The sequence below is a fragment of the Epinephelus fuscoguttatus genome, linkage group LG19 (genome assembly GCF_011397635.1).
Source record: "Epinephelus fuscoguttatus linkage group LG19, E.fuscoguttatus.final_Chr_v1".
In the NCBI taxonomy this organism is placed as follows: domain Eukaryota; kingdom Metazoa; phylum Chordata; class Actinopteri; order Perciformes; family Serranidae; genus Epinephelus; species Epinephelus fuscoguttatus.
The window spans coordinates 5162488-5190052 of record NC_064770.1 but is presented as its reverse complement, the minus strand read 5'-3'; the positions used below and the strand labels follow the sequence as shown (position 1 = coordinate 5190052).

The 27565-nt window shown below is 40.1% G+C and overlaps 1 protein-coding gene across 13 annotated transcripts in view; it reads right to left on the bottom strand.

Moving 5' to 3' along the window:
• rbfox1 (RNA binding fox-1 homolog 1) overlaps positions 1–27565 on the bottom strand; it is a 567561-nt gene that overhangs the window by 37862 nt on the left and 502134 nt on the right. For 9 of the 13 annotated variants that reach the window (XR_007447797.1, XM_049560284.1, XM_049560291.1 and 6 more), the window contains 7 exons: positions 26939–27085; positions 26701–26754; positions 22232–22324; positions 18091–18151; positions 16067–16120; positions 12737–12869; positions 5105–5144 (listed from right to left, as the gene is read on the bottom strand). Coding sequence is in view for 12 of the 13 variants with exons in the window: in XM_049560284.1 (XP_049416241.1) it covers positions 5105–5144; positions 12737–12869; positions 16067–16120; positions 18091–18151; positions 22232–22324; positions 26701–26754; positions 26939–27085 (582 nt within the window). In the remaining variant the exon portion in view is untranslated. The remainder of the gene's footprint in view (positions 1–5104; positions 5145–12736; positions 12870–16066; positions 16121–18090; positions 18152–22231; positions 22325–26700; positions 26755–26938; positions 27086–27565) is intronic. The other 4 variants (XM_049560288.1, XM_049560287.1, XM_049560289.1 and 1 more) reach the window with 2 other exon arrangements.

Genomic DNA, 27565 nt, shown 5'->3' with positions numbered 1-27565 from the left:
TTTTTTTTTTAAACAATAGATTTAAAAATAAAACCTTTTGCTTCTTTTTTTTTTTAACACGCATCCATGAATTAATGTTTTTTTGTATTTAAAAAAAAAAAGTTTTTCACTTCGTCTCACTGGGATCAAGATCTCTTTTACATGACAGACGTGCTGTGTCTCAAATTGGATACTTTTGTACATATACTTGCTACATAAGAATTTATTTACCTGGGTAAAATAATTCCTGGTAATCTGTGTGGTTTGCGTTTCCACCGCACTTCAGAGTTCCATTAGTGTGATGATGTAGATGATTCGGCATGTGCCCTGTATTTGGTTCCGCCAGCTTGGCTGGCTACATGCTGGTGTAGACAGTTGGGGCTCTTTGTCTCAGCCAGCAGCTAAGTTTAAAAGTGTTTTAAGATAAGTGTCAAACTAAGTTAGTCTACATACAGACAGCTGTCATTTGAGTTTATTATTAACAATTCACTATCAGCTGATGTAGCGTGCTGTCCTAGTGTAAGACATCACATTAGTGTCGGTGGATGAGAGGCTGTGGACGGAGCATGTTGAATATCTCTGTCTACATGTTTACATGTTCATGCTTGCTGAACACACATATTGATAAAGTATTGGCTTCTTACTCGCTAAGGGTTAGTGTCACTTACAGTAATGAGTGTAGCTGCCATCAACTCGAGTAATTTTTGAGTTATCTTCACTTCGTTTCCACCAGGGCCGCTCGGCTGTTCGCTGGTTACCGTGTCGCATCAGTGTATGCGTGGATGTGTGTGTGGATGTGGAGGAGATCAGCATTGGCACAAAAGAACCGATACCGTTAGCACTTATCAATACTGCGGTCTTTGATGATTTAGCCCTGGAGCTGATTTAGTGCTGGGTTTCGTTACCCATCCTTCATCAAAACAGAAACGAAGTGGAGCTTGTAGAAATGAAATAAAGTGCAGACACACTGACACCGAAGTGCGGAACGCTGCGTGTGTGTTCCACTGATCAGCGTTCTTTGGCACACAGCCCCACCCCTCAAGAATTCTGGGTAACCTGAAAAGTCTTTTTTCAGAGAAAATTTGGGGTTGAGGGAAAGTTTTTTCCCTGGGTAATTTCGGTGAAAATGTGCAGAGGTTTTTCAAAATCCCGGGTAAATGAGAAAAGTTCCTACAGTGGAAAAGGGGCTATAGTGGAAGGGGCGGGACCACAAACACATTTTAGACTTGTGAAATGTCAGTCAACTACCGCGGTGAACACAGAAGAATTGTACAAATATACATGTGTATTTTTCACAACCACTACACTGTTGTCAGATAGAAACCATTAGGTTGTTTGTTGTGTTAACTCGGTAATAATCAGGTACCACAAACAATAACACAAATGTTTGCTTTGCCAGGTAGTAGTGATCTGCAGTTTGACCCACAGCCTGCAGGGTCCCGCACGTTGACTTGCAGGTTGGGTGGTTCAGGCAAGTTGGTCAGAAAATATTGTCATATTTGCAGGTGTTGAAACATGCTGTGAAAGCATGTTCATTTTTAATACAAACAATAAATAGATACAGAAGGAGTCAGTGAGCAAACAAGCATATGACTATTTTGGTGAGAGACAATCGAGTGCAATTCTCAGAACAAAAGAAGAATAGCTGTCAAATCTTGCTATCGTCATAGAGATTAAGTGCACAATAGCCGTGTTTAAGACATCACTACCCTGTCAAATTTCACACACTACACAATTAAGTACATAGTATACGCAGTGTACTACACTCAAGCGTACTAATGGAAGTATCCAGTGTCAGAAATTAGCAAGGGCCACGGGCCATTTGGCCCGCAATTTATCCAAGAATGCCCCCAAAAGCCATGTTCTGGGGGCCAAAATTGCCCCCAAGTTTTCAAAACAACTATATGTATTTATATTTTTAACAGTATTACAATCTGACATTAAAGTATAATTTTATTTTCATTAAATTAATTTACCGTCATGTCTACAACTCATTTTCCAGACATAATCAACAAGATTGCACTGATTATGTGAGCGTAATCTGACAGAGAAGGGGAGGGGGCTTTGCTGTACCATAAGTATAAATTAACCATTTCTTGGGTGATCTGTGTCTACACAATGACAAATTAATGAAAAATTACGGTAAAATGAATGTTAAAGTTTAAATTAACTTACTTCCAGGATTGCATCTAAGGAGTTTATAGTAATTTGGCCTTTTTAACAGTAAAAGTAACTGTAATGTGGTGAAGCATTAGTACTGCTATCAGTAGATTAATGGTTAAATCATCACATTTAAACTGGTTGAATTATAGGAAATCTGAGTGATATTTTGCAACCATAACTTTATGTAACCCATTATTTATTTCATTTATAGTGGTTTCTACTGAAGAGTAAAGACACTATCTTAGTTGGTTTTGCTTTTCATGTGCTTATTGTTAGAACATAATTACAATTTTTTGATGGCCCCCAAACATTTTGAAAATGCCCCCATTTTTTAGACCGTGGGGGCCAAAATTGCCCCCAAAATATTTTGTTAATTTCATACCAAGGAAGTATCCATTTGAGACACAGCAATAGTTATGTAAAAATGAAATAATTAACTAAAATTTAAAGCATAAAGTGACAACAATGTGGCTATAAGGATATGCATGTTAATATGCATAAGCAAATAGGGTAATGTTGCTCTAATTGGCTATTTTGGCTCTAAAACTGTCATGATTATACTAAGTAAAAATGAACCTAAATATACTTTACATTTTATTTTCTCCATCCCAAGAGCCAGCCCTGGCGCCATATGAGGGATAGCTTACCCCCAATTTCCACATACTCTGTTTGCGCAGCACACTGCGTAGCAGATACACTCCCATTCTAGTGAATAGCTTCATTTCCACAGCGCGCGCCGCACAGCGTCTCTGGAGCGTCCCAGCAGCGCCACGTGGCTCTGCTTCATCAGAGATACATGCCAGGTCTATTTTTCAGTGACTGCGCGTCCATAGCACTTCAAGCCAGGTAGCTCAGATCGCACCGACCCGGAAACAGAATGCACACAGCATCTGGTAAATTTCAAAATACAGCACAATGCACGGACTACGGATTGTAAACTCTCATTTTTTTTAAAAATCACATCACATCCTGTTGCACAAGTTGTCAGTCAGTGCGAGGGTCCCAGGAAAGATGGACGAGAAGAAACTTATAGTTGAAGTGGAAAACCATAGTATTTTGTATGACACCACACATCCTTTCTATAATGATACACACCGAAAGGAGAAGACATGGTGTGAAATTGCAGGAGTATTGGGAGTGAATGGTGCTTTTTATCGCGTGATTTCGCAGTTCCCATGTGTGAGCTTGTGGCTCCGCTCCGCTGTTTGCTTTTCGTGGTTGTAAGTAGCTCACAAAATCAAGACAATCGTTCATTTTGTGATAAAATCACCACATTTGGTACAAACTGTACATAGCTTAATACATATAGAAGATGAAAACAGCTTCAGCTATAACTTCTGAATCAGATGAGCTACAAATGCAAGCTTTGTACCTGTTTTATGTTTTTTGACCATGAGAGACACACTGGAATTGTAATTTTATTACTGGACACATCTGTATATTTCCAAGATGGCAGCTACTTAAAACAAGTTATTTTTTTTTAAACTGTTTTGGCAAAATTGGTGTCTACTTCATATTTTTTAAACATTAGAAACACACTGACATACTCATATTTATGATTTATTTTGAAATCATATGATATTTTTAAACCGTATCATATATCAATTTACACACACATCCAGACTGAGAGTTGTACGGATGAGCTTTTTCCATAATGTGATTCCATGTCCAGAGTGGCATTTTATGCCCACTTCATCCACGGTCAAGTTCATCATAAATGTATTCTTTTATTTTGAAACAGTAGCCCTATGTTCTCTAGCATTTCTTTTATTGTTTGGTTAAATCAATTGATTTTATTGTATGTTACAAAAAAATTAAATGAAATTGAAAATTTTGCAAATTTAAACAGTTCCCTCACTCACTTCATGCTGGCACCTGACTTGCCAAGAACATGAGAATACAGAAAAGATAAGATTATGTATTTCAACTTGTTTTTCATGATGCACTGTTGCCTCACAGCAAGAGCGTTCAGCTGGCTGGTCTGAGCCCTCTTATGTTAGTGTGGGGTTTCTCCACTTAAGTATGTGGTTTATTATTATATGCAGTTTGTAAATCCAAGAAGAAAGATTAATAAAACACATTAACAGATAATTAAACCATACACACTGATAATTAAACTGTACAGGCTGGTAACCTACTCAATCAATGTTCTAGACTGCATTTGGAATAGCAGGGAATATAACTGTAGATAATGTCATTATATTACTTTGTCAAAGATGACATCATAAAAGCTGTGACCAGTTGTTGTACCCTTGCCCGACTTATGGAATGTTACCGGGGATGCATTGTAGACTACATTGTAGTTATTGTATCATTGTACTAATTTTTCAAATTGTTTTTAAGTCTTAATGGCAGAATACTGCAGCACATTTCTCAGCCTTTTCAAATAAAAATAATACACTTACTAACACACTTTTTCTTTATGTGTTCAGTCAGACAGTGACCTTCATTAAGACCACTTAGCTTTACTGCCAGTTACATTTTATATCACACATCAGTGGACTAACACCATGAGCGAATGGATTGGCACACAGTGCACTGAAAATAGAGCCTGGAAGTAGTGCTTCTTTATATTTATTGAATCAAGAATTGATTCCTAATCAAATCATGACACCAAGAAACAGAATCAAATCAGACTGTGAGATTCCTAAAGTCATTTTTCCACTTTTATAGTCCCACCATGTCTCCCTCTGTGTTGGCTGTTGTAGTATGAGTTTTTACACCTGTAAAAAACAGCCTTACTTGCCTCTTGCTAAGAGTGCAGCTTGTGCCTTGTTTGTAGTCAATAGTCTCTTTGCTTGGGCCATAATCTGACAACATAACCAGCTACCTGCTCCCCCAGCTGAAGGTGAAGCCATGAATGAGTATGGAGGGTTGGGGGCTTGCATGTGCGTAGCAACAGGGCAGAAACCACGGAGATGGCGGTGTAGCATGCAATGTCATACCAGTAAATAATACTTACATAAATATCTGCACCATAAAATCCATCCTGGTAAACAACACTGCAGAGGATGCAAACACAAACAAACAGACAAACAAACACACAATAAAACAAAAACATCCATATTAGTGCATGTTGACATGCAGGCACTGGGCTAGCTACCAACCAACCCACATCTCCACAATCCAAAACACAACCCCCAAAAATAAAGGACAAGGGGCAGAGGCAAAGGGGAAATACAACAGGCACCCCTCTCTGCTCTCTAATGGCTGGGTAAGGAGGCTGGGAAGGTCCAGAAACACTCTCTGACATTATTTTCACATAATGTATATATCTAATAGTCCAATCAGCAGCATCAGATTTATACTGAGGTGTTTATCTAAAAATGTATTGAATACATATATATGTATACACACACACACAACGGCCACATACATATGTATATATATATATATATATATATATATATATATATATATATGTATATATATGTATATATATTTAGCATGATGACCCAATGTAAGCCAAATATGAAAAAATAAATCCAAAAGCTATATATTAATTTCTATTTTAGTATATTTTTTAATATATGGCTTTCATTCATTTTGTTGATAATGTATTTAGTTAATGTATTTGTTAAAATGTTCCAAATGTGCAATTTTGCGTATCATGTGCAAAGGTATTTCAAGAATTATGCCAAGGAGCGTTGGCCTTTCTTGATGGAGAGGATGCACACTTTCAACTTGTGTTACTGGGAGTTTGAACTGGGAAACTGAATTATGGAGTCCAACCTTTCAAGGACACAAGGATTCAGCACACCAAGGGCCCTCTCTTTTTTGATGTATATATTTTTGGCTCTTTTGCCTTTATTTGATGGGACAGTTCAAATGTGAATGGAAAGAGAGAAGGGGAATGACATGCAGCAAGGACATAGCCTTTGTACATGGGATGCCTGTTCTACCCACTGAGCTCCTGGGTGCCCCTAAGGGCCCTATCTTACACCTTGTGCAAATTGCACACAGTGCAGCGCAACTGTCATTGCTACTGTAGTTTCAGACTGGCATGGATGTAATTTTCAAAGCCAGCGTCCCTGTTGTGTAATATTCTTGCACCCATCTGTGTGCCCATGAGTATGTTGGGAGTATGTTCAGGTGCATGGTTGGCGGATTGCTATTTTGAGGCAGCAGAGAGTAATTGCACCATTGACCAACAAAGACTTGGTTTTAAGTCAGAATGGTGCAGTATTTTCCTGTTCAAGGGGGCATTATTGAGATAGCTACTTATGTGGCTTCATAACATGCGTACACTCTGCTTGTTACATTTGCAAGAATGTGCGGATGGGTTGCAGGTGAGTGAAATAATTAAACATTTTCATTAATGAGGAAAATATGAATGACATTATGTAAAATGTGAAGATAGCAGAGAGCAGAGCTGCTGTCTAACTCCACATTGAGACACTGTGCACATTTACGCATGAGGAGCAGTGTAACTAAATGGATAATTTTCTGTTTCCTCCGTCAAGTGTATACCTATAGTTTTTAGTTTTGCTACTTAAATGTCCCACTATATTTGCTGCGATAACATTACTGGTCTGACTGCATGTTGCCAGAAGAAAATGTTGGCATTGTACATTTCTGTAAACCACGAATGCATTACAATTGTATGTATTTGTACACATCATATCAACGTTTCTAAAGTGATGTAGTATATGAGCTGACTTTATCATCTAGAGGTGGAGGGGATGATGCAACTGCTAGGCGAGACAGCTCCCAAGCTACAGACCACTGTTTGATACCAACTGGCAACAAAACCTGTTGTTCTGCTCCATTTCCAATGACTTTTACCCGCCAAATGTTGGTGTTTTTTAGCAACCTGTCGCTGTTTATCTCCACAATGACAGTGCCCCAAAAGTGATTGTATTTTACCCTGACATTGATGCTTATCCAGTATCTACTTCGCCAACAAAAACGGGTATTTTAAGCCAAAACATGATGTCTTATGAACCATAACCGAGTGTTTTTTGTGCCTAAACATGATGCTAAGCACAGCATTGTTGAAATGTAAAGAAATTTAAAGTTCCAACATGTCCACTACATATCAACATACAAATGTAATGAATCTGTGGTTTGCAGGAATGTATAATGTCAACATTTATTCTGGCATTGGGTTAGAAAAAAAAAAGTTTACTTATTATGTATCGTTGTTTAACACACAATCTGCATGTGTGGTGTACACAGATGTAATTGACAGTGACCATCATCAGTAGATTCATCAGAAACAAATATTTGCTTTAAATGTAAATCCTGATTGATGTGCTAATGTACATAAAAACATTAGAGAAAAACAACACAGATAGAAAGCTGTCATAACAAACAAAACAAAAAAACAGACCCTCACTTGCCATCACATTTTCCAAACTTCATACCTTCAATCTGTGACTAAAGCTTTCTGCTATAAATCTGTAGTTTCTGACTGTTCTGAGTAGCTGTGACGACCCTGATGACATCACTAAAAGGGGATTTATGGTTGTGCGTAGAGCCTTTACTTCTGCGGTGGTGTGTTTATGTAACTGCAGTTACACCTCAAAAACACTAGTCAGCGGTGGAGGTTTCTGTTAAGTGCTGTAAAGTTTAGTTGATTCAAAACACACATTAGCCTAAATATGGCTTAACACAGACAAGTTCAAACACAAGTACAAATCAGCTTCACTACAACTCACAGCATTCACAGACAAATGTTAATCCGGATACATTTTCCCCACAGATACAACATGCTAACATTATTAGCACAAGCCTATGGCATTTTACATTGTATAAATTAGCCTAGCAACTAGCGATCTTTTCATCTTCTCATATAAAACCAGGGACAACAGCAACATTAAACAAAGGTAACAGCATACAGTTTGGCTCCATTACAACTCACAAGGTTCACTGACAAAACAACTGTCCTGTATTAAACACATTTTTTAAACAAATACAACATGCTAATGATATTAGCACAAACCTATGGCATTTTACATTGTATAAATTAGCCTAGCGGACAGCGATTTTTCCCTCATCTCATATAAAACCAGGGACAACAGCAACATTTAACAAAGGTAACAGCACATAATTTGGCTCCATTACAACTCACAAGGTTCACCAACAGAACAACTGTCACATTAAACATGTTTTCCAAACAAATACAACATGCTAACTTTATTAGCGCCAGCCTATGGCATTTTACATTATATAAATTAGCCTAGCGACGAGCGGAGATTTCCTCTTCTCATATGAAACCTGAATAAATCCCTAAGTATAAATCCCTGCAGGATAAATCACACACAAGACTTAAAATGCAATTTTAGTGGAGGCTTTACTGTCTTCACAATTTATTGTTTCTTATCTGTGAACTAAAAGTAAATACAAGCTTCGTTTCGACTGAGGGAAATGGTGTCACTATACAGCGACAGGAGGACTGCGTCACCGCAATGCATAGTTACAGTTCTGGGGAGGTGCACGTCAAGCTACGGCGTAGATTCAATGCAGAACTATAAAATGTGTGTAAGACATCATCAGTCTTACTCTCTCAGACTTGCTAAGGTCCTCCAGAGCAGACCCTAGGAGATGTGCCAGACCATGAAGTGAATTTGACATAGTGGCCAAACCATGTAACTACAACTACCAGGTCCGTCACATGATGCCACTGGGCCCAAGAGTTGTTTTCCATAGACTTACTTTGAGAAAGAGACATCTATAAATCAGTGAATACATTTTTTAAAATCTCACAAGCCCCGCAAAATGACTTGTTTCACTACTGAAATGGGTCCATTTGTTTCGATGACATTTCAAAAGTTTAGAGGAGTGGCACCATTGAATCATTTTATCCCCATTCAAGTAAGCAGAAGACTAAGGTCAAACCTTTTTGCTTTCATGCGCCACTGGGCAACTTTTATAGGAATGAACAAGGCCCCGCCTCCAACACTGTATCCAGTTGCCTTTATACATCCAGGCTTCAGAACCACAGAATATTATAAAACTGTATTCGCAGGCTGAGTTAAATATGACGAGTAGAGTGATTTCATTTGTGAAGTCATTTTCAACAAAAACAACAACAAAAACACAAGCAATTAGCTGAGAGCACTTAGAGGAAAATCCTGGCGTTTATCTTTAAACACCCATGCTATCTCACCTTAACAGCTAGGCAAGATCATAATTCCATAATTGTGTGTGTTTCTCTGTTCTTGTGTCCTGATCTGCAGTGGAATCCCCTGTCTAATGATATGAAAGCACTGCAGGACCATTAGTGCTGAGATTATGCAGGTTTGTGTGTGTTAGAGAGAGAAAGCATTCCTCATCTAGAGTACAATAAGATGAGCAGGACGTTGCTGTCAACACTGCATTATGATGGAGTTCCTTTTAACAAGAAGAGCTTCTCAGAGGACCAAGCTTCCACTTTCACCAGCCAATAGACTAGTTACACACTGTTTGTGCTATCTCTGATAATCAATAACTTCTCAAATGTCAAGGTGATTCTGGGAGTCACTTCACTCATAAGAATGACTTCTGTAGGACTACATGTCATGATTTCTTTTAAGAGTTATGAATAGATAACCTCAAATGGAGGGCAAAAATATTTCTAAGACACTAATGCCTGTTGCCAGTGCCAAGTGAGCACTTTCAGTGTTACACTTTTTGTCCCCTAACCCTAACCCTAAACTTAATGGTAACCTGAACCTTAAAACCATGTCTTAACTCTCAAACAGGCCTTTGAAGAAGTGAAGACTGACCAAAATGTCTTCACTTTCCAAAAATGTCCTCAATCTGTTGATTACAAACATGTTCATGTTCAGTCCTCACAATTTGCAAGTGCAAGCACACAAACACACACACAAAGTAAACTCGGTTTCCTAGCTGTATCACAGGATCTATTTGGAGCCGGGTCGTTGCCACTTGAGACAGTTTTAATAAAAATACATCACAGTCCACATTAATAATTCACCATCCGACTGCCACCAGGGCAATTAAGCGGTGCAGGAGTGTTAATGAAAGTACAATCTGTAGCACGTATCTCTTTATCAAGACAATGTGCGACTGTTCACCTAAACACCTATCTCCCTGATCCTATGTGAACGGTTCTTCTACAGTTCACAGTGACAGAGTGTGTGAGTGAAGGTACTATTCATTCCCCCAACAGAGAGCCTTTAAAAAACAAGAATCTGCCTCTCAACTGAATAGAGAGGCAGGCCGTCATTGGAGACAAGCTTCCATTAGAGACAAGCCTTTATTGCCACTAACAAACTGCTTTCGTTTTCATTTGCTTTTCACGCTGTTTGCTGATTTACTGTTCCTGCAAAATGAGCCTGAAATGTCTATCCAAGGCATACCTAAAGTAAACAGAGAGCTGTTCTTGTACCACTTGGAGTACATGGACACACAGGGTCTCTTTTGAAAGGTGACACACAGAAATTTCTTTTTTTTTTTTCCTTTTTTTTCTCCAACAGTCTGAATCAGTGCTTCTGCAATTGAGTAATATAAGCTGAAGCACACTAAAATAGAAGGTTTACATTTTGGCCAAAATATTTCCTTGAAAACAGATGCCTGATGACAGCATAAAGCCTTACCTAGTCCAGAGCAGATAACAATGCAATTGAAAAGGATATTTTACTATTTATGACTTTATGGTATAAAATGAATTGTAGATCATGTAAATTAACAAGAAAGCCAGGACTTTCCCATTAAGACATTAAAAGAACCATCTGTTGAATATTTATTCATATTTAAATGGTTTTACATACCGTCATGTTGGAAACGGTATTGACTATAACAAGCCTCAGTCACGAGCACACTAGTCTGCTCTTGGCTGGCTCTATATACAGGGAAGAGATGCAGACTCTTTCTTTCAACACAGGCTCTTGTTGGCTACTGTAGGCTGTGGAGAGGACATGGAAGCTTGTATTGGGTCAAGTGAGGTATCAATCCAAAGGTCAGTGTGCAGCAGTCCCTTTGGTACTGGTATTCGGCAGTATATTTGCATTTATTGGGTGTTGTCATCAACAATACGTGGAGCAATTAGAAAATTTGAAATGATGTGACAGCAGTCCGTGAATATCCACGGATGTAATAATGTGTTTGGACTAAATATTTTACTAAATTTTCTACAGTCTACAGCTGCTTCGATCAGTTAATGAGTGAGACAGTGCAGAGAAAATATTCGAGATATGCTTGCATGCTTGCTTAGCTTCTGTGCTGGGATATTTAGTTGTTCGTAGCAAAGCAACACAGTACAGCATTACAGAAATGTCAGACCACTGGATTTAACTATATATCTTTAAACATTACAGTTATGACTAAAAATGACAACAGAAATAAGCAAGAGTTCCGATTTCATATTGCCAGTTATCTACCCAGAAGTGTTAGTGCGACATCACGGTGATTCAGTCTATAGAACTGCTAGGCAACAGCTTGTGTCCATGTCTACTCCATGTCAGCTGATGTCATTCACATACACTGCAAAGAATTCCAGGAAATACAAAGGGACCCATTTAGCCTCTTGTCAAGTTTGAAATGGTCTATGTCTTCTGTTGTTAGCAGTACATGCATTTCCATCCACTTATTTGTCTATGCTTTTTAAATTTGCACAATCTGAAAAAAAAGGGGCGTGGAAATACCAGAAATGTGAAAAACATAGAACTACTGCAGAAAAGTTGTACGTGTCTTCACCATGTTTCTTTCCTTAACATAACCACGGTACCTCTACTTGCACAAACCTTACCTCCTGTGGTGTGTGCATTTTCATAGAATGTCATATGAACGGTTGTATGAGGATACGTTAACGTGAAACGCGTGACTTATACGTCACTCAAACCTCCATTGAAGAGATGAAAACATCAGATGTGTGTGGAGTGATGAGGATACTTCTTCACATTAACACATGATGCAAGCAGAAATGTCATATTTACACATTTACATTTTCAACTGTTCTCCATATTCGCATAACAGTAGTGGATGAAAATTCATACTAAATCGCATTTTATTTTGCAGTGTTCTGGAAATTACCACTATATTCGGATGGAAATATAACTAGTGAGAGCAGGGGGAAAAAAAATCTCATCTTAAAATAGACTCCCAGCCAGCCTCCTTAGTGTCCATTTGCTTGCAGTCATAAAGAGCAAAATAAATAAAAAGAACCAACAGAATAATGGCAAATCAGATCTGACTGCCCACAATACACAGCTCTGCTTGGCTCATCTCCAGAGCAATCAGCCATGGAGGGTCAGCCAGAGATGCTGCTGGGGCTGGGAAGATGTTTTTCTCTTTTCTTTTTTTATTTTTTTATTTGTGGCAAAGGATAAACTCCAAAAGTGGTCACAAAGTGGAGGACCTCCCGCCATGAACACAGCCTCTCTCAATGACACCACAGTACAAGGCCAAATTGACAATCATTTCCCATGAGTCCGTGCAAAGGCACATGTCTTGGAGCATGCCTGTTGGTCGATTCAGCATGCTGTGGAAGTGGGGGAGTGTGTTATCGCTGTGAGGCGAGGCTGGCATGCACCGCTTCGCTGAGTCTGAGCACAGAGATTCAGGACTTGCCATTGGATAAGGGAAAGAGTGAAGGAGAGACCAAAGAGGAAGAAATGACAACAGGACAAGAGCAAGAAATACTGCTCACCCTCCGTAAGCTGGAATGTGGGGAGGGGGAGCAGCTGCCCTGAATGTGTTGTACACGGTCCGTCCTCGACCCCTTAGGTGGGCTCCTCTGTATGCTGCTGCTGCACTGGCTGTTGGGTAGGGAAAACCTGGTACTGGAGACAGAGAACAGAAAATGATGCACACCTTCCCTGATGTCACAGCATCCAAAAGAAGAATGCACAAATTTCCGATTAAGGACAGATATTTTAGCAGTATTCAGAACTGTACACCTGTAGTTGATATTAGCATTTGAATTCTGGAGACAATGTGTCAAGTGTTCTCCCATTTCCAGGTGTGTGAAGAGAAAGAACGAATGAAGAGAGAGAGTGGCAGTGGAGTGGAGCTATTGCAGTGGTATTGTTATTAACTTATCATTAATCTTAATTGGGGACAACTGACACAAAGCTTAATTTGAGAGCTGGGGTGAGTGAAGGTTGAGAAGGAGATCGAGGTGCCATATCCAACCCTAATTATACATCTCTTCAAAGAGGAGATCTAATAAAATGCTAATAGAAACAGTGAATCATTCATTGACCTGATGAAAAATGGAAGGTTTGAGCCAAAGGATAAGAGTTTCTCAAAGAGAGACAAGGAGAGGAGCGAGGCTGGTAATTGTTCCTATTCATCTTTTGTCACCTTGATTTTAGGACTGAGTGGCCTGGCTACCCTTAAAGTCACACTGATAACTCTTCCCAGTGCTATTCCACTCTGCTGTGTTCATACAGTCTGAATGAAAAGGAGTGCTTGGAATATGCAGGTAGATAGCAACTAGGACTCATTAAATTCTAGCATAAACTGATCAGGGGTTGTACTGGCCGCCACCGTTTTTGAAAGGGGGGGATGTTAAGTTGTTCTAAGTAGTTGGTTCAAGCAGTAATCTCGAGGGCTGAAAGATAAAGCCAACAAGGAAGTGCCAAAAACTGCAGTTCCTTTACTGGCGACTTGAAGTCAATCCCCATTGACCCCCATGTCTACAGCCTGGTACAAAAATTCATGACAACAGTACCAGCGGTGAACTTTAATAAAAGGTACCTGTTTACATTTTATTTTAAAAAAAAGTTACGCATAATTAAAGGCGGGCCACTTCAAGTGACAGACTGTCTGCAGATACTGTCCTCGGCTTCTAAGTTAGATCCACACCTCACTCCTTCACAGCGCCAGCCTCTCTCACCTCTGGGTCCATAAAACCAAGGTGGTGACGGCCAAAATGCCAAACTTGAGTCCTCAAAGCAGTGGGTGATGTCACAATAGATATCCATTTTTTTTTTACAGTCTGTGGGTGTTCTTGGGGAATTTGTTTCTGTCTGCTTGCTTGCTTTTACCACTACTATCTGAAGCTTTTTTATTTTTTTTTTGAAAAGGCTTTCCCTGCTAAGTATGAGGCTTTTTTTCTGAATCCCTTGCACAGAGCTTTTCCTTGTTTACCACTGAATGGCGCCCTTTGGTGCTTCGGGCACACTTGGCCGTCAGTTATTTTAATGCACGTCGAAGTGGAAAGCTGTTCTTCTTTTGAGCAGGGCACATTGGAAAACCGTAAGCAACAGTACAACACGTTATCACGCTGCCTATCCATTGTGAAGCATCACAGCCAAGTCACAAACAAGTCAAAAACAAGTCTTCGTTGCAAATATATTGTACAGAAATAGATAGGATGGGAGGAAAGTTTACCATGGTTGCTGTTAAGTGTCAGGGAGGTGAGCCAGGAGAGCACTGGGTTTAGTCTTAATTTCCTTGTTTTTTTATCTTTCTACCACGTGGGTTGCAGTTTCTCATGTCTACAGTTTTTGAGCGTACGCATGGGTCAGAGCTTCCGTGGAAGACTGCACATTTTCCTGGCAAGTTAGATTTTTATAAATCCCAATGTTTGCTTAGAAAGTGGCGAACGGCGCCTTCTGTCTGTATGCCTCGTTTATAAATGAGGCCCCAGGTCTCACTGTGTTTCCTCTACAATGATGATGCAGGAGAATGTTTACACCTCCATGATCTTCCATGGAACGGGGTTGCACGCCAACATTTTTAGAATAAAAGAACAGTCTGGTGTGTTTGGAGTCTCTGTCACAATCGATGGGATATTCAAAAATAGCGGATTTGTACACTGAGTCCTTGTAAAATAAGAGTGACAGTCCTGTCTTGATCAATCAATGGACTGCAGTGTTTCTAGCCCCACCTTTTAGTACTGGATCAGTGTGCTAGGTACCTCAACAAAAGAGTAATGAAAAAATGGGACAGAATGGAATGGTTCTATTGGTAACATCCAAGGCTTTTAACAATGAAAACACAAAAATAACCATTCTAATGTGCAATGAACTGAATTAAACCAGACTGCTGGGTGGAAATGAGGCTAAAGAAATTTGCAGTGGTAATTTGGTGAGTCTTCACCAATGCCTTGTGAATCATAATCTGCTCTGCTATTAAAACATCTGAACCAGTTAACCACAAGAACAGGCCCTGGCCTCTATCCTGAACCACTGCAATCATTATCTATTAATAACATAATAGCACAAATTACTTATGCAGAAGGGGCCTGAAAAGTTTGTACATTCCTCACACATGTGCAGATCCATGCAAAACACACACATGCATGCACACACACACGCACACACACACACATACATGCCCCAATGGCATTTTGGATACTCAAAAGGTGAAACAAAGGTAAATCAATACAAAGCCATTTTGTAATTAAAAGAACGTGGGGGTGAATTAGGCAAACGACTGTCTGGAGAAATTGAAAATATTGATTTTAATTTACAAAATATATTTCACACCTTTTAATGTCCTTGCAGAAATGGACAATTAGATTTCCTTGTCTCTTGTCCTTTGCTTTCCTTCACTTCTCCTCTCCTCTGCCACACTTATCTGTCTCTCTTCTTCTTATCAAGAAATCCAGGTATTTTTCACCTTAATGGCCATAGTTAATGACAGGGTGGGGGGTTGGGCAGTGGTTAAGGTTTGGGGGAGGTGAATGCTGGGATCGCCAAGATTGAAGATGGCTCGTGGCTGGCAGTGTGGGTTGCTGAATGTGTGTTTGTTTTTTAGCAGAGATGACAGTCTGTTGATGCGTGTGTCCGAGTCAGCATAGTTCTCAGACTAAAAACAGACTATTCTTGGTTGCATGTTGCTTGGAAGGAAAGCAGATCAGGGAGAGGTGACGAAGGTTAAAATGAAGGGGGTGTGGGTGGGAGTTGGGGGTTTGAGGGTGGGGGTAGAAAATGAAGACGTCGAAGAAGCTGAAGAACAAAATGAATGAGGAGGAGGAAGATAACGACAAAGGAGATGGTGACAGATGGAGAAGGGCATGTCCTCCTACCTGCATAGAATTCTGGGCTGTAGACAGCGCTGACCACTGGATTTAACTTCCAGCCTGAAAGAAGACAGACAGCGAGAAAAAGAAAAAGACAGAGAGGAGGAGAAAAAGATAACAAAGGGAACAGTGTTTTAGTGTACCTAGTTTAAACAAACCTGTATGTTCTCACTAAACTTAAATCTACCTGGAAATGTAGTCAGATATTTAATTTTATTTTACTTTTTAGTCTATACCTCCTTGATACGGCAGTTACCAAGAAATTTTAAACTGTATGATTGAATAACATTAACAACAAAATGGTTAATGGTTAATTTGTCCGTCTGATTACCTGTTGTATAGACATAACAACAAAACATTTTACCGTTCTCAATCCCAGGTCATCAAATACAGATGCTTTGACACGCCCTGTGGCATATAAAAAGTCCACATAATGCCCAAATTCCACCAGATGCGTGTTGGTTGCGTCTGCACTTCGGAACGGCAGCGGAGCCAATACGTTTCAATTCTAGTCAATGTGTGTGCTTCCACCGGCTGTAGCTGTGCTGCAGCCCTCTGCAACAGATACGCAGGACTTCTATTTTTGCCGGACGCCAAAGCACAACACAGCAATTCAGCACAGAGCAGATCGTGCAGGGCAGGAAGTCGTGCACAGAAACAAAATAAAACATCCGGCTAATTTTCAAAATAAATTACACAGTGTTCATGGCGGATCATATTTCCCTGCACTACACCTTGAAAACACCATAATGGGTGGAGGCAGGCCTGAAGGTCAGAGGTTTTCAGACGTCATTTCACCCCCTTGACACCATGGATGAGGAGATGTTAATTATGGAGGTGCACCGAGATGTCTTCCTACTACTCCTCTGGTTTTGTGGTTCTGTTTATAGAAACTACATCTTGTAATATCATGACTCCGGCTGTCTGGCGGAGCTGCACCGCTCCACACAGCAAACGCAGCTGGTGGGTGTTGACGGACGGCGGAGCACGCAGCGGATAACCAGCGCAGCCGGTCCGCAACGGACACACATCCAGTGGAATTCCAGTGTAAGGCAGAAGGTGAGGGAGGGGAGGTGGATGGGTCAAATAAAACTGGACTTTCATCCAGAAGAATACAGGTTGTGTCCTTGTGCGTTCTTGAGATATTGGGCTCTCGTTTCCTGGCACGGCGCAGGGTGGCGAAACCCGCGCAGAGCTAGTTTTGAGCAGCACAACCTGAGGTGCGCTCAGTTTGATAGTGTGGCAGACCGATGTGTGCTGAGATGGGCAGACCGATGTGCGCAGCAGGGGGAGGTGTCGACAGATGCAGCTTGGTGCAGTGACAGTTTTGTGCCAAAAGGCTTTGCCAAAGGTGCGCTAAAAGCTCGCCAGCTGAAACCAGGTCTACTGTCAGCTGGTGCGAGGAGAGGGGCTCATTTGATTGGTGTGATGTGTGTAAAACCCACTCCACGCCTTCTCTCCTCCCTCCTTCTGACTTGCGCAGGTTGGAGGGACAGAGGTGGGAAAGAGGAGTAGCTGCGCCAGCGTGCACGGTGTGCCAAACTTGCAAAATCCACCTGGCCACACCCAGTTGGCGAAGCGCAGGTGCGCTGCGCCTCCGCCTCACCCAGTCTGCGAAACTAGAGCCCATTGCGTTCATGAGAATTGGATGGACAGACAGATGGATGGACACCCAAAAACGTAATACCTCCAGCCATGGCTATTGCTGGCACAAAGACATAAAAAGTCACAATCTAGGGGCATCGGTGGCTTAGTGGATAGAGCAGGTGCCCCACGTACAAGGCTGTTGCCGCAGTGGCCCGGGTTCGATTTCAGCCCGTGGCCCTTTGCTGCATGTCATTCCCTCTCTCTCTCTCCCTTTCACACTTGACTGTCCTATCAATTAAAGGCAAAAATGCCCTAAAAAAATATCTTAAAAAAAAAAAGGCCACAATCTATGTTGATTCAACGTTGTAAAAAACATAACACATGCAAAAATACAATGGGATGAATACTTTATATAAGGACAGAAAACACTGACTTGGCCTCACCATTTGCATATGGGTTGACAGTCTTCTTATTTGTCATTACTCGGGCTGTTGCATTGTTGACCTACAGCAAATAAAGAGAAGTCCATGAGTTATACTTATATCTTAGTCGTAAGTGCTTTACTCACTAGAGTAAATCTGCATGCATAGTTTCCTAATGTTGTAAACAAAGAAAGCAGTACACTTTATCACGGCAAACACCCATGTCATTTGTGTGTTTTCGGAATAGCATTCAGAAACACTTAAAAACACATCCAAAACAAATCAGTTGTCCTTCTCATTTGCATATTTTCTATCTTCTGACGTTTTCCGGCATGCTCTCCCCAATTATACTGACATTTCAATAGAATACAGACAAATGTAAAGAAACAACAGATGCACTTGGCAAAATGATGGTTTGTAAATGTATAGATGCATGCAGTGGGGGGGGGGGGAGGAAGGAGGAGGAGGAAAAACAGACCAAGAAAATGACATTTGGGGAAGGGTAGTAGACAATATGTTGGGAGCATTATGCAACATCCAGTCAACCTTAAAATGTGAGAAGAACTGTTGTGACGAAAGCAACACAAAGCATTCACACTCAGACAACAGTCTCTCTAATTCATTGCAAGAATAATATTAAGATCAAAAAACAACCAAAGAAAAGAAATGTACTCAAATAAACCAACCAAGTCAGTCAATCAACCAATCAAATCATTCCAAATTCAAACAACAGCTAACAGGGTAAATTAAAATAAGGGTGCATTGTTTTCCAAAGAAAAATAAAATAAATTAATAAATGGGTTTCCAACAATCTCAGATAGATGTGCAAACGAATTCATATCTCAGTCAGTATCGCTCGCACACGCAGCTTCAGGAGAACACTTAGTGAATGGACACGCACTCCGACACGCAAGAAAATATGTATATCAATATACAGCATCAACTCAACCACAATTCAAAAAGAAATGTCACGTGAGTTTTAGCGTTGCAAACGTTCCAAAGAGAGAGGAAGAGAGAGAGGAAATGCTGGCAGAATGGCTTGCTTGCCCACACTTACCATTCCCAAACCTCTTGGCCCCGCAAACTTGTTTGTGTACTGTTACCGTTGTAACTGTGTTGGATGGGGCCCTAAACAAGCTACCGTTGAAAGGATGGTGGGGGAGGAGGGGATGAGAAAGGAATAAGCAGCATCTTACTCAGGTGGCCAAGAAAACTTGCAATCATTCCACTGCACAAATGCTCTCTGTCAGCTCTTGCTATACAAGCAGTAAGCTGGTTTCTTAAAGCATAACTCCGGCCATTTTGTCTGGACAAGCTTCTTTTTCCATCATACTGTTTGACTGGACCAAAAATATCTCATTTGCTTCACTTCAGAGATAACTACATATTGGCTCAGCTTTCAAATATAGTCCTACAGAACCAGTGAACACTCTGAAGGCTCCTTGAGCATATTTTATCTTTAATTTATATATTTATTTTCAAAATCAGATTCAGATCATGTTATCGATCTGTAATAAAACACAAAAAAATAATGTAGTCTAAAATCATATTTATCTTATAAAGTTTTAATGTTACCTGGGTCATTGCTCTAGCCTTTCCTTGTCACAGAAAAACTGTTTTACTGTTGCATAAATTAGCGTAAAATTCTCTAGCTGTCAGATTATGATAACAGTTGATTAGGAAAATTAATTCTAGTTAAGAAAACACTGCTGAGGGTTTACTTACGTTTCAAGTTTTGTGCTAGCTAAAGAAATCAAGATACCACTGAGCCATGTCAGATTACATAAAATAGCAAAAATTTAACTAATCTAGAAGGAAGAAAGGAATGTAACAAAGTGAGGCGAAATTCATGGTTTTGGTCTCTATAACTAATTTCCATGTGCCCCGCACTTCCCGTGTATGTGCCCTCCGTCCCCTGCACTTTTTACAGCCGTTACAACTGTTCAATTCGTTTTTAACATGTGGTAACGTGTTTTTCTGAGCTGTCTTTAAATGCACCATGAGTGGATGGTGCCAGGCGCATACACACACTGTCATGTTGTGATCAGAATCAGTCGCACAGATGAGACGTGTGCTGCTGGGCAGTGCTGCCGTGTGTTAACCATGTTCAGCAAAGCAGCCAGCAAGAAGCAAAAACCCTTGCACAGTTTCTTCCAAACAAACCATGTAAGTTCAGTAATGCTGTTGCATGTAGATAATGTTAGCCAAATGATGACTAATTAATAGATGCCAATATATCAAGTTCAGGTAGTTAACAAGCATACTAATGTTATTGTTACCTAGTTATATCGTTTGCTAGCTAGTTTCATGCTAGGAATAAACCCACTCCTCAATTTCTGCGCAGAACTTGTGCTCACTAATGCTTTGCACATATTTTTTTAAATCTTTATTGCTACAATATAAAGAGCAGTGTCAGGGAGGAGACAGTGGACCAGAGGCCAGCAAGGATGATCATGCAGGGTCTTCACAGGTGAGGAGAGATTGTAACTGGCTGAGAGAAAATATCTATAGCACAAAAGTGACTGTGCGATTACTTTCCACAGCTATGTCACCACTACTATTCCTAATTCTATTTATGAATTTTGCTTTGCACATTTATTATCTATATTATTGCAATAGATAGAAGAGGGACAGGGAGAAACCAGGCAGGTATCAGGACAGGGACCTGACAGCAGCACCAATTATCAGCCCAAGGCTTTACAGGTAAGGAGAAATTTTAACTGGCTAAGAATGTCTATAGGATAAGAGTGACTCTAGATTAATTTTCACAGCTATTTCAGAACTACTCTTATTTATACTCTAAAATTTTTTTGTCTGTATTGCAATAGCAATCCTATTGTATTATTTGTGTTTTTAAAGGCAGCAGGTATAAGTCATGCCATTTTTCTTTATCTTTATTAATATTGCACATCTGAAAAGGAGGCTAAGTCTTAAGGCAGAGTTCTCCATTTACCAATCAATCTACATCCCAATCCTTACCTTTGGTGATGATCTTTGGGATGACCAAAATAATGAATTTCCTTTGCAGGGTGGTTTGGCTCACTATTAGTCATAGAGTGAGAAAATTGGCAGGGCCTCTGTGTTGCATCAAAAGCATCTAGTTTAGGTTGTTTGGCGTTTTGATTCTTCCTGGCCTCATTCCTTCCTGTGGAAGTATTTTGGGAAGAGACCCTAGAGAAGACCTAGAACACGCTGGAAGGATTACATATCCCATCTGCATCCCCCATGAAGAGCTGGAGGAAGTGGCATCTTGGCTATGTTGCTTAGCCTGCTGCTACCGGATAAGTGACTGAAATTGGACGGTTTGATGGAGACTTCCTGTGGTGCCAGGGTATTAAAGCCTTTGTCAGGGTACAACCATAGAAGGAAATGATTTTATATCTAACGGTTCAACAGGTTTATACATTGCCTGATATAAAGTATTAGCAATGGAAGATTGCAAATGTGATGCAATAAATGGGCAGAGTTATGCTTTAAGGCCAATGGTGTCCACCTTTTTTTCCTCTGAGTGGACACAAGACATTAAAATAGCACTAAAGTACTGTCATGCTACTGAATCAGGTTAGCTGTGAACCTTACATTTCGTTCTTCACTGTCTCTGGGATTCCTAAGGACTTCCTCTATCCTTAGATAAGCAAGATTTCAATACTTTTTTCTGGGGGAATGCTCCATCCTTCATTAAACATATATAGGAACATCTTTGCTTTTGAACATTAATGGCCAAGCTCCAAAGCAATCTATGCACCTTCTTAAACAGAAATATGTCTGTCTATAATGCTGGGTAGTGTGGATGTTCACTTTTAAACCTTTGGCAAGGCCAGTTGCCTTGACAGTACAAAATTAAGTAAAACAGGAAAAAGTAACAAAAAGTAAACAAACAAAAAATAAAACAAGCAAAGTCTTTTATATACAATTTCCTCAGACTAGTAATATTTTGACATTTATTTGTGTTTGGGTCAATGAAACTGTACAAGGAGAGGGAAATGATGAGGCTTAGATGACTTGATAGTTTGATGACATGAGGAAGATGGCAAGGTGGGATGTGGCAGTAGACTGTCAAATGCTCATACACACAAATACACACACACGCACATACAAACACAAAGAGGAAAAGGAGGAAAAGGAGGACAGGAGGAAGGAAGAAGTATTTAAGAACATGCACCTCTATTTTACGGCCTTCTACCACGGTGCCATGTAATTTCTCTCTGGCCCTGTCGGCGTCCACGCTATGCTCGAACGTTACGAACCCAAAACCCTGCATGCAGGACGGAGAGAGGCAAGAACAACATGCACATTATTTTTTACATTTCACACTCAACATTACAGAAAACAATGGCTTGCGTCAATAGGAGCACAGTAGATAATACAATTTCAGCTTCTACTTCGTGTCTTATATTAACCAGTATACAATAATATTACATGATATAAGTCCGAGGGGGAAAACAAAACAACATACACACAAAAAAAAGTACTCATAAGAGGAAGCTGACTCTTCACATGGCCCTGCCCCCTTAGGTACTGTTACTTTGCTTGTCATGGTGTTTTCTCTCTAGCATGGCACATATTCAGTTGCATTTTAAGGGCTGTATACACTCCAAAATGGACATCTTAATGGGTGTACCCACAGTTCTATTTATAATGCATTGGATGCCTCCTTAGGCAGTTTTCAAACAGAGGCAGACAAAAGCCAGCTTCTCTTCTTCATCAGTGAACTTTGATTTTGCCATCTGAAATTTAACTTTGCAATGGGTTGGAAATTCCGTTTTTGGCCAACTCATTTTGAAATTGGAACCCTGCTAATAGGTCATGGGTATGCACCTGAGTGCTACATAAATGGTAACATGCTAAGAGACTGAGATTAAAGCTGCGTGTTCCAGCCAAACATTGAGTTTGGCTGGGGTTCTTGGAGTGTAGCCAGCTGTTCAGCCAGCCCAGTCACCAGAAGAAAAAACGAAACAAAAACAGAACATAGTTGATATTGTATGTTTCTGCAAAGCATAGATGTGTTGAATTCCCATGTTTCAGTCATATTACATCAACATTTCTATAGTTACATAGTACATGAGCTGACTTTGTCATCCAGGTGGAGAGGATTTTAGATGGCGTGACACCTAGACGAAACACCTGCTTAGCTGCGGACAACAGTTTGAGACCAACAGCCCTACCTGGGCTAAATCGAACTGCCATAACAGAATGATCTGGCCAGCATGGACCCAGCAGACACAGCCCCCGAAACCATAAGTCTAGAGACAGGGCCGTCGCAACCGGACAGGCAAACTAGGGTATTGCCTAGGGCCCCGAGCTGGAAGGGGGCCCCCAGAGATGGCTGACATTGGTCCATATCAGTGACAATATGATGAAACCCCTATAGACACTGCAACAATGACAACACGTTGGAATGCCCCCTAATGGGGCCCCCTACTAGCTGCTGCTTGCGAGTGGCTAAGTAGGGTGACCAGACGTCCCGCAATGTGCGGGACTGCACAGCATTTCTGTCTCTTTTCACGCGTCACGCAAATTGAGACCATGTCCCGCATGATTGGTTGCCACCCGCGCTAGCATTGTTGGAGTATTGTAGTACTACAGCTTCAGAGATTCCTTGGCTTTGAAATTTCTACAGGTTTATTAAGAGTTTCAGTTGAGAAGCTGCACCACTTACTAGACCCCTAAGGCAGAGATTGCCTTCAATAACTGTAGCGACCCGTCCCTGTTTGTCCAGTGGGGATAGTGGCACAAAAAGCGGACATTGTTGCTTTTGCTCCTCATATTCATGTATTTTGAACGAAAACATGATTTTTTTTTCTCCTTGTGTTATCCCATTGGTTTTTGTGCCTAAAGGTAGGCAAATGTTGTCCACAGTGTTGCTGTATACATAACATAATAATGTAAAATGCACATGGAAGCAGAAATGTACAATGCCAACATTTTTTTCTGGCAATTGGGTTGTTTCAGCAACTGGACAGAGCTCCTAAAGTTCGCCAGTACTCTGACATGGCTAAATCTAGGACCAGCTCTGAGGCAGTGGAAGTTCCGGTCCTGAATGGGTGTTTTACACAAATGGCCTGCAACCCCAGAAATTAATTAAGGTGGCCTTGGAATTAATGCAGTGTTACTACTGCAGGTAGACATGCTAATGTTAATGGCTTAAGTTAGAACAGTTGTTTTTTGGTTTCATTACGTAAAAAATGGGACAAAACCATTCATTGTGTTCGAGTTAAAACAGTTATCTAACCTTACACTAAACCTTTTTCATAATCTTAACCTGTTTGGAAATGGCAGTAGTCAAATTCTAGTTTTCTGTCTTTTGTTTTTATTCCTTTTTTGATTTAATTAGTTAGCTGGTTGACAAATTATCATTATTTCAAATTTAGGACTGACATATGTTTTGGAGTTATTCTCCATGCAAAAGAGTAACTGTTGGGGCACCCTGGTAGCTCACCAGGTAGAGCACATACCATTAACATCAAGTCCAGTGCAATTTAATTACTCAGGAGGAATTATGGAGTCATAATTATAGTCCCCTCCCCTGACCCCAGTCCATGTGCTATGAAGCGAATACAAAGCTGAGCAACATCTTTTTCAGGTTCACATAATGTCTTCTATACAGCTTGGGAACATAGGAACCTAGGTCATGTTCCCATTGTGTGCCAAATAAATCTGGGGAACATAGGACCCTGGGAACATAGGAGGGAGCCCAGTATCACTCTTACTAGAGCCCCACGTTCACTGCTTTGTCATATTCAGAAATGCAAAACTTGACAGGCCTGTCTCCCCTTGCTTCGGTTGCTATTCAGTGATTGGACAATCGCTGCTTGGGGGAAGGGTTTGGTAAACGGTCATATGAATTCATGAAGAACCGAGATTAATTTAAGTCAGTGAAGTTTTTAATGTGAGCAATGAAAAAAATGCAATACCGTTTGTATGACATTTTAATTCAAAACTATTAGTTATTGGAATTGAAGCCTCCTACTCTTTTCTCCCATTCATTACCTACAATGTACTAATAAACTCAGGTCTTGAGGGTTAATAACATGCCTCAATAATAAACCCTCCATTTTTATAGCAGGGGTTTATGACAGTTGCATACAATATACCTAGACATAAATCATCTACAGCAATATTCCTATACTGCAAGGTAGTACAGCTAATATATTCCACACATGAATCATAAAAGACTAAATCAAATCTACCAAAATAATGTCACTCTAAAAATCTGAAAGGAATTAAAGGACTTCAAAAGGAAGTATAAAAGAAGGATCTCCTTAAAACAAAGGAGAGAGTTTTAATGTTGCATTTATCAACAACAACTGTTGTTTGTTTTTTTGATTATTGTTTTTTGTGTGGGGATTTTTTTTAAAGAGTGAATACATACTCAGAGGGGATATGTGGCATTTTTCAACCTGGTCCCTATTTTCCATGTTTCTTTCCAAACTTTAGGGGGAATAATCATAGCCTGGTCCAGTAGTGAGCAAGACTGCTGCAGCCGGCAGCCCCTAAACAGGCTGCAATGTAACCACTCCTGGCAGGTGTGCTCTGTCAATTTATATAGACTTAAAGCACTTTTTTGCCACTGACAGACTCAGACTATTTTTTATAAGCATCTTACAACACTTCAAAAGGACCCTACAGAGAAATGACATGTTTCTCCATACCTTCCGCTTGTTCTGGTCTGTTTTGCGTCCAAGTCTCGCTAAAGAAGAAGTCTGAAATCTTGTGAGGGGTCACTTGTTGCAGGAGGAAAACAGTAGACTTGTTAGTGAGAGTTGGATGGAGTGCCGGTAATGGTTTGTTGTGTTGGAGTGCACAAAGTGTAATAGGTGCGCTCTTAAGGGTTTTCAATGTCATGGATTTTGACAATGTGAAAAAGTCTGCAAGATTTCAGAATTAGACTTGCACACAAAAGAGACTGGAAGAAGCGAAAGGTACAGAAATACATTTTATTTCTCTATAGGGTCCATTCCACAATCTTGTTAGACACTCATTATAACAATCTGCGCCTGTAAGTGGCAGAACCAAGCACTTTTAGTGGACAAAAGTGGAATGAATGTACCTGCACCAAGTGGTTATATTGTAGACTGTTTCTCTGCTGCTGGCTGCAATGCTCTCATGCAATATTGGATCAGTCTGAAAAATTGTTGTTCCTATTAGTCACTTAGACACAAAAATATGGTGTTGGAAAATACTGGAGTTACCCTTTAATGAACATCAGTGTCAAATTTTCCCTCATTAATGTGATTTTTCATTTAGGATATTAATGACAACACATATACATTTGTTTAATAACATTAAAATATATGGCTTTTCTTAATAAGTGTTCTTGTCTGTACTTCTAACGGGTTCTAATGGACTTGTGAAAGTCATCAGTTGTGTGTGCAGTCCCACTTTTAATTTAATCGGCTGAGCCTATCTGAGAGGGGGGATGTCAGTAAGAATGTTCTATATAGGTCAACGTTTTATCAAACACAAAGAAGCAGAACCAACTGCGTTCCTTTAATGTAAACTTCTGCGCTGATTGATTCTTCTGGATCAGACAAATCTCAAACATTTAGCACAAGTTTAAAGTTTTTAAAAAATAAAGAAAATATAATAATTCCGAGACATGCCTAGATAAAAAACAGAAACACCATGTACCTTAGAACCACGCTCGTTGAAGATGATTTCCACATCTAAAATTTTGCCAAATTGCTGTAAAGACAAGCAAAACAGGAAATACTCAGTGACTGATCTGTCTTCTGGTCATAAATTCAACATAAAATTAATATCCAGCTATTTCACCTTTCTTTTTTTGTAATCTTAATGTCTTGTAAAACATCGACTTGGGGTGTCCCAAATCTCAGAACTTCTGTACATCAGATGTTTTTGTACTTACACCGAACATTTGCCTGAGGTCTGGGTCTCTGAACCTGAAGGGGATGTTAGAGACATGGAGTCTCTTGGGTTGGGCCTTGCTGTCTGTGCTTTCAGGTACAGTCTGCGTTGGTGGCTGACTGTCCGTCTGGGCAGCATCATCTGTCTGCTGGAAAACACAGAATACAGGACAAAGAAACAAATGAAAGATGTACAGTGGTAATGGCAACTTCCAGCAACTATGAATACAATTTTACAAAACTGTTGACAAGTTTGCTTGACAGCAAAATAATATGTATACAGTATTTTCTGTAAATCTGACATTATCTAAAATATACGTGGAACTTCAGTTGTGCTCAGGTGGGGAGTGACCTTATGCACATCAACTACAAGAACATCCACCAATTGTGTCATTTCGTCTTTAACTTGAAGTTGGCAAGTTTTGATGAAAAACTTGTGAACTTGGGAATTTGTCCTATTATAGATTATTAGTAATGGGTGAAAATGAGTCTGTAACGTATTTTTTTGAATGACTTTTTATTAATGTCCCGTATGTTCTGGGTCAGCCTGTTGAATATATGAGCGCTCATGAATCTGTAACATGTTATAACATGGTGCAGCACTGGCACTGAATGAATGAGAGAGGACT